Raw genomic sequence first — 8440 nt, 5'->3', positions numbered from 1 at the left:
TTGAGCCACCCAGGTGCCCCTCAAAACCATTTAATGTCCAAAGCCTGTGATATACTATCTTCCAGTTTGACAGGTGCTAGAAAAGGGAATTAAGTGACTTCCAGAGATCACAAAGCAGGTCTGTGTGTGCGTGTGTGTGTGTGTGTGTGTGTTTGTGTGTGCGCCCGCGCGCGTGTGCATGTGCTTATACGTGCATGTGAGTGTTTGAGTGCATGCGTGGTAGGTAGTCAGCCAAGATACAAACAAAACTGACCCAACTTCTTTGATTTTGTTGTGTTGTGTTCTCTTTTTAGTGGTCTTATTTTACTATTTCCCAAATAGGCCAGTTATTTTCACAAAAAGGTATGTCATGGGCAAGTCACAAAGACTATGAAAGAATGCCACATGAACAGAGAAGAGAGAAATATCTAAGACAACAGTCCATGCCAGAAGTCTCTCCTCTCAACATTGTCCCTTGCTTTTGAATGTGGTTACTGTTTATAAGGCTTCCAGTACTGCTTTTGATTCACATTTACATAACATATTCTCAGCATCTACTGTGTTACAAGTATTTTGCCGGTTTCTTGACATACATTTAATCACATGATCACTGGTTACATGTAATCATGATTACATGATTAAGCTAGACTTCCTTGGTTTAAACACCTTGTCCATGGCCAAACAGGTAGTACTCTACCAAACAGGTAGATTTACAAAACAGTAAATCCAGGAGTCTGGATTTGAAATTAGAGCATTTGAAACAAACAGACCTGAGTTCTACAATTAGCCCTTCAACCTTGCACAAGTTACCTACTCACACTTGAGACTTCCTGACCCATCCATAGAAGACAATTATAAAGCTCATATTACAGAGAAGCTGTGTTGCAAGCTTCACAGCACATTATAAATGCTCAGTAAGTGCTATTTCACTTGCCTCCTACCCTCTTCTGGTGCCAGGTTTTTTGCCCTTCCTAGTATATCAGTCCAAACCAGTACAAAACCAGAGAAGACAGAGTCCTCCTGGCTGTTGGCTGTGCAATTTTCCCCTTAGAGCATATCTCCTCATCAGAGATCTGTCTTCTCAGCAAAATTATGAGTGCTCTGAAGACAGAGATCTTCTCTCAGTTATCACTGTTCTTCCAGTATCCAGCACAGGGTCCGGTAGATGCTTATGAATTGAATTGACAGATCTCATGCCCAGCTTCTCAGTGCTTCCCATGCTTCCCATGCATCTTTAGAGCATTCTTTGCAACCCATGTCCTGTATCCCAGGTCCTGCCAGCCTACTCTTTGTCTCCATTCCAGAGACTGCTTGCTTTCTTGTCACCTGACCATCCTCTGACTTGAAAAGCTCTAATCCCCCTGGGTGCCAGTGAAACCCATGTGTGCACAGTGTCTCATGGCTCTGACTGCTGTGAGTGTTCCAGAAAGCTGGCCACGGTGTCTGTGGTAGGCCTGAGCCTTATAGAGGTGCTCATGTCTGACCCAGTCTCCGGCCCTCTAGCCTCTCTGGACCTTAATGTCATGTTGACGTTCTACACTGTCTCAGCCCCTTTTATAAGGCTGCCTGTCACTCAATTTAGTCAATGGACACATAGCATTATGTTTATACTCATTGTGTTTTACTCTTCCTGCTTTTCTCCCTACCCTGTTATCTGCTATCTGTCCTCCTAATGCCATATTGGCATTTCTATTTTGACATTGAGATAACACCCATGAATCTATAGGAACCCATATGTCTTATATATTTCCATTGAGAATATTTAAGATTATCTAGTACTGGGGTGCCTGGCTGGCTCAGTTGAGAGAGCGTGTAACTCTTGATCTTGGAGTTGTAAATTCGAATTCCATGGTGGATGTAGAGATTACTTAACAATAAAATCTTAAAAAAAAAAGATTATCTTTTGTCCTGTTGCATAACAGTATGCAAGGTTCTTAGCTGGATAACTTTGGAGCTGAATCTTCACCATCAGTTAGGTTCTCTCCTTTTGAATAGTTTAGTTATTCTGAGTTTTGGGCAACTTTGAGAATTCCAGCCCCACTGTTTCTGGACAGATTCCCTCCTCTCTTCCAATTGCCGTACTTGGCGTTTTGCTTACGTAGGGTCTGTAGGTCAAACTATGTGCCTAATACACATAGTCTGAACTTTGATGAGAATACAGAGGACAGAGGATTCAGATCTATTAGAGATTAGAGAACGATTTCTTGACTTTTTCCATGGCTTTCTTTTTGGGTATAAGGATTTACATGAATTGCATGCCTTCCACAAGTATCCTGACTGCTGTTAGAGATTTTATAAGCCGAGCCCAAGTTTTCCCACCACAGTGAAAATGCTTAGGCACTCCTCTATTAAGTTTCTGTAGCCTGGTGATTTGAGTGAGGGCTGTGAAGATATTCAAGAGCACTGTGTTTTCTCTCCAGCTTTTCTGGCAGACATCTGATTTCCTGGTTGGCACTTGTTTCCACCATGAAATGGGAAAGGTGAAGGGAGCAGATCGGGCATTTTTCTGCTTCTAATTTAAAATGATTGTCCATGAGTATCTCTCAGAGTAGCTCAGAATTTATTTAGCACCCTCTGTAGAGTTCTTGAGGGGGTAAAGATCATTCAGAAAGTGTGCTCATATGGCTTCTTCTCTCATTCTTTTGGAATAACTGTGACATTTGGTTTTCAGGGAAACCGTGTGAAGGAGGCTTATATCTTTGCATGCAAAATATTTTCCATCCTTACTGGCAAAAGAACATTTGAAAGGTCTTTTTCATTTTTGTGAATGAACAGATAAAATAATTTACCCTGGGAGAGCTTTCCCTTGCATGGAAAATAAACTCAGTATCAGGTCAAATGGAGATACTGACCTGATATTGCCCTGATTTCCCATGCATCACGGGAAGTGTTCTGACCTCTGGCCTCCTCCCTTCCCATTGCTCCCTATTGTCTTCTCTGTGTGTGTCTTTGCAGTGCATTGAGATATGTCTATTCCCCCAAATTCAAATAAAGTATTTGTGAATGTAATTAGACTTTTCAAATGGAAGAGGAGCTATTTACTTAATAAGGTTTTGTGGAAACTAATTTTCTTCTGTAAAGAAAAACATCTTAATTGAATCTTGTGTTAAGGACTTTTTTTTTTTTGTATGCCAAGATTACTTACTACCTCCTCCCCCCGCCCCTAAATTTGGGACAGTTTACTTCATCTCTTCCAGTTTACTGTAGCAGTCTTATTCTCTCTACTTTCTTTTAGGAGTCATCTCTACAGCAGACATTCTTGATCGAGAGACAACAGGGTCATACTGGCTGACCGTGTATGCCACAGATCGGGGCGTGGTTCCACTTTATTCCACCATTGAGGTCTACATTGAAATTGAAGATGTGAATGACAATGCCCCACTGACCTCAGAACCTATCTATTATCCTGTTGTCATGGAAAATTCTCCAAAGGATGTATCTGTCATTCAGATCCAAGCTGAGGATCCAGACTCCAGTTCCAACGAGAAACTGACATACAGGATTACAAGTGGGAATCCCCAGAATTTTTTTGCCATCAATACCAAAACAGGTAAGGAAATGCTCATCTGACTTTTTTTCCATTGGTTGTCCAACTTTTAAATCCATCAGCCTGACACTTGCTTATTTATATTATTTTATTTTTCCCCTTAACTTATTTTATTGTGTGGAGAACAACATTCTCTTTTTTTTCTGGAGGTAGTTTCTGAAAAGGTGTGCATTCTACTTGGTATGTTCTGGCTGGTATGTGTTAACTTTAGCTGATACCAAGGAGAAGTGATCTAATGGAAATTAGAGGCTTTCACATAAAGCTTTAGATTTGCTTTACTCATAATAATAAAAAGGAGTTCCCAGGCCACTCAGTAGACCAATTGCCCCCTTTGTCCTTCTTGGGAGATTATGTGGCCCATGCTGGGTTCTGTGGGTAAGCTGGCCTTGTGACACCTCTACTTCTAAGAACTTCTTTTTTGTTGGACCTAGCTTGCTGTAAATTTAAGCCCCAGATTTTTTGCAATTCCTAGACTACCCAAGAGTGAAGTATCAAAGTTTAGAAAAACTTCCAGCATCTCAATCTTTACATAAAATGTACCACCTTTAAATTTTCAGGTCTTTTGATTAAAAAATTGTACTGACAACTTAGTTTGTTGGCTAAGGCTCAGAAGGGGCAGGTGTGTGCATTCTGAGACAAGTACATATACCGGAAAGGTCTCAGACGTTCCTTGTTTCTCTTGTGATTTGCCTTGTTGAGATCTGAGTGGGAGAGTCAAACACTCGGTGAGAGTTGTGATGGGTAGAGTTTGAGTTAATTGAAACTTAGAAGATTGTAAAGCAGGTGCTATTACTGCCTCATGCTGGGCAAGTGCATTGACAGTGGTCATAAGTTAGGCTAATTGACGTTTGCCGGTGTGGATGGACATACTCAGCGTTCCTAACAAACCACTGATGGAGCTGATGGTTATTTCTCCTGCTTCTGTTCGTTCAAGTAGGAACATACAGCTGACCCCATGCATTTTATAAATGTCAGCTTCCCATGAACATAATTTGGAGAGAATGCCAAGTTTCTTGGAAATAATTGATTTTCTCTAATTATGAGTGGGTCGGTCCTCTCATTAGGCAGAGCCTCGCATTCTAATGGTGTTGAGTCACTGTTTGACCTGCATTTCATTATTAGACCAAGAGTGGTCATCAGCTATCTGTGTCTGATTGAAGTCCACTGGAACTTGAAAGAGAAGACACAGAGGCTAGTCCAACCTTTATGAGCCATGTTAAGTAGGGGAAACTGCCTGGGCATCTGAGGGACCCCTGAGCTGTGCTGGGAAGCTTCTCCTGATTCACTTTCTCACTGTAGGTAAGGGCTGTGTGGAGTGTGTTGACAGAGAAGGGAATGCAGATACTTTAGAAGGTCAAGAGAGAGTGAGCACATTGACAAGGTGTGACAGTAAACATGTTGAGGACACAGAAATCTTCACAATTCACAACCCCTGTGGAATCTGAAACACCCCCAGTCACATTCTGTCTTCCCTCTGATTCCATTGCTACTTGAGTCCCTCATGGTGAGTGACCACCCTCTTTTTGATAGGTTAAAAGACACGGTAGAAGGGAGGATTCAACTGTTCTCCTCCACTTACTGCTAAAAATATTCTAGAATAAAGTCACAGGGAAGAATGTGGGTTGGATGTGAAGAACATAGGCCACATTATATATGGAGAAGAGCATATAGACTTATGTAACTAAAGTTGTCTTCTGTGCAGCTTTTAGAAGTTTACATGAATTGTCAGAAACCCCTGTATTATCACAGTTTAACCTATAATGTGTAAGAAGGCCCTTTATCATATTTATAATTTATCTGTCCCTGCCATAGATTAAAAAAAAAAATTTTGTGCCAGGAATGACATTTTAGACTAACGTCTAATTGTTTAAATCTGTAGCATTACTTTGTAATTCTCAAACACATGATAAGAAAATACTGGATTTTTTTACTTCTTCATCCACCAAACATTTATGGTGTCTTCTAGTCTCCAAATATAGTCTAATAACTAGAGATATAAACTTAGGATATGGTCCAAGCCTTTCTAGGACCCAAAGATGTAAAAAATTGAAAAAATAACAAATATTTACTATATAGTGAAGGAGTACAATAATTGATTATGTTGGAGGAATTTCACTCAACACGGTGTTGGCAAGAGTGATGGTCAGGGAGTGCTTCATGGAGGAGGTAGCATTCGGGAGTAGAAGTCCTGGTTTTTAAATTGTGGTGCTGCATTCGCTAGCTGGGAAACACCATCAACCACAGCAGGGGAAACAAACCAAATCAGACACTCCTGACCTCACCAGCTTTTGTGAACTTGGGAAAATTATGGAACCTCTCTGAACTTCAGTTTTCAGTAAGAAAGGATTGTTACCAGGAATCCTCTGTGAAGTGCTTATCACAGTGCCTGGAACATTGAAACTCTGCAAAGAAGGTGGTACCCCATCCAGTCCTCCTTAACTCTGATTACAGACACACCGTTTACTCTCCCTGGATCTCTGGTTCTTATCTGTAAAAGGAAAATGGCATTGCTTACTTCATTTTTTCGCCTTTTTTTTTTAAACATTTTTTATTTTATTTTTGAGACAGAGAGAGACAGAGCATGAACAGGGGAGGGTCAGAGAGAGAGGGAGACACAGAATCTAAAACAGGTTCCAGGCTCTGAGCTGTCAGCACAGAGCCCGATGCGGGGCTTGAACTCATGGACCGCGAGATCATGACCTGAGCTGAAGTTGGCTGCTTAACCGACTGAGCCACCCAGGTGCCCTGGCATTGCTTACTTCATAGAGCTTGCTCGTGAAGACTGAAAGTCGTGGTTTGTGTGAAGGTTGCTGGTAAACTACCGAGCTCTGTGAGAGTCATGTTGTTACTACCCTTATTTCTATTAAGATTCTCAGAACTGCAAGCCTGGTGAAGCTTCTATGTCTACTGAGCAATCTTTAACCAACTCAACAAACTCTCTACAGAGACATTTTATTCTTTAGCATTTCTTCCTGTCTTTCTAAAGCCATTTGTCAGAGATAGTTATTTCTCCAGTATATTTAGTAAGGATCTTTGCTTTAGATTTTTGCAACTGGATGTAGACTGACCTTTTATTCCTTCCTTTGTGGTAGAGCTGAAATTTATATAGAGTTTCATTTTATTTTGTCAATGTGCTACATAATAAATAAGATTTAAATGATTAATGCACACGCAGATACTGTCAATACTTTCGGTCCATAGCTTGCAGTAGATAACAGATGTCCACCCAGGAAGGGAGAGAGATTTCTCTGTTGAACACTGTTCTCTAACCCAAAAAGCCTTTTTTTTCCCCCTATCATACTAAAACCATGTAAAAATCAGTGGTCTGTGGAACTTCTTCAGTAATTTCTGTGGCTTAAGAGGAGAAACAAAAGCAGTAATACTCTGAGGTCCTTTCTGAGCTGTACAGAAAACCCTTGATTAACTCAAGGCTGAGCAACTGAGTTCAATCTAATGCTGCTTCCTTGTATATGTATGCCTTATCCAGTAGCTGGAGCCCTACCAACATGTTCTGAGAGGGAGACCCACCCATCAGGCTGTTGTTCCCTTGCCTCTTTGGGCAAGTAGGAACTCAAATGCTTCCTTCCAACCCTTGTAAAAAAAAAAATCCAGGCTGGCCATTGACTAATCTTCCAGGCTCAATTGGGAAACAGGTGTGAGAAGTTCCTCTATGGTTTTACAATGTTTACTTTAGTTGTATCTATAGTATGGAAACCATTCATGCCAGCATTTAGTAGAGCACTCAGTAGATGTTAGTTGTTATTGTTACTGTTAATAATCATCCTGTATTCCCCACTAGAATAAAGTTTGTGTAAGTTGCACACATACTGCTTTACAGCTCCACTGGATTTTGAGGAAGGCATACTTGAAAGGCAGCGGTGTTTTTCCTTACTACGTGGTGTGTAGCACTGGAACCTTCCATTCATGTTTATTAAAGTGTATTATTGTCTACTGCTGCTGCTGTTTTATTTCAGTTTTTTTTTTAACGTATTTACTTCCTAATACAAAGTCACTTTTTAAAAAAATTTTAATTTATTTATTTTTGAGAGACAGAGAGAGATAGAACGTCAGTGGGGGAGGAGCAGAGAGAGAGGGAGACACAGAATCCAAAACAGGCTCCAGGCTCAGAGCTGTCAGCACAGAGCCCAACATGGGGTTCAAACTCACGGACCGCGAGATCACGACCTGAGCTGAAGTCAAATGCTTAACCAACTGAACCACCCAGGCATCCCATTTTTCACAGTTTTTTTTTTTAATTTTTTTAACGTTTATTTATTTTTGAGACAGAGAGAGACAGAGCATGAACAGGGGAGGGTCAGAGAGAGAGAGGGAGACACAGAATCTGAAACAGGCTCCAGGCTCTGAGCTGTCAGCACAGAGCCGGATGTGGGGCATGAACTCACGGACCGCGAGATCACGACCTGAGCTGAAGTCGGCTGCTTAACCGACTGAGCCACCCAGGCACCCCCACAGTTTTTTTAATGTTTATTCACTTTTTAAAAAAAATTTTTTTTAACGTTTTATTTATTTTTGAGACAGAGAAAGACAGAGCATGAACGGGGGAGGGGCAGAGAGAGAGGGAGACCCAGAATCGGAAGCAGGCTCCAGGCTCCCAGCCATCAGCCCAGAGCCCGACGCGGGGCTCGAACTCACGGACCACGAGATCGTGACCTGAGCTGAAGTCGGACACTTAACCAACTGAGCCACCCAGGCGCCCCAATGTTTATTCACTTTTGAGAGAGAGAGCGAGAGAAAGAGCACGCAAGTGGGGGAGGGGCAGAGAGAGAGGGAGACACAGAATCTAAAGCAGGCTCCAGGCTCTGAGCTGTCAGCACAGAGCCTGATCCAGGGCTTGAACTCATGAACTGTGAGATCATGACCTGAGCTGAAGTCACTTAACCGACTGAGCCACCC

At 41.7% G+C, this 8440-nt stretch overlaps 1 protein-coding gene across 1 annotated transcript in view; it reads left to right on the top strand.

The window, feature by feature from the left end:
• Positions 1 to 2234: 2234 nt before the first annotated feature.
• Positions 2235 to 8440, top strand: part of LOC122201174 (protocadherin Fat 3-like) — a 272884-nt gene continuing 266678 nt past the window's right edge. The window contains exons 1-2 of the mRNA XM_042907116.1: positions 2235 to 2247; positions 3215 to 3529. Coding sequence (XP_042763050.1) covers positions 2235 to 2247; positions 3215 to 3529 — 328 coding nt within the window. The remainder of the gene's footprint in view (positions 2248 to 3214; positions 3530 to 8440) is intronic.

The sequence above is a fragment of the Panthera leo genome, chromosome D1, assembly GCF_018350215.1.
Source record: "Panthera leo isolate Ple1 chromosome D1, P.leo_Ple1_pat1.1, whole genome shotgun sequence".
Classification (NCBI taxonomy): domain Eukaryota; kingdom Metazoa; phylum Chordata; class Mammalia; order Carnivora; family Felidae; genus Panthera; species Panthera leo.
The sequence above is the reverse complement of the archived record's forward strand: the minus strand, read 5'-3'. Positions and strand labels throughout refer to the sequence as shown.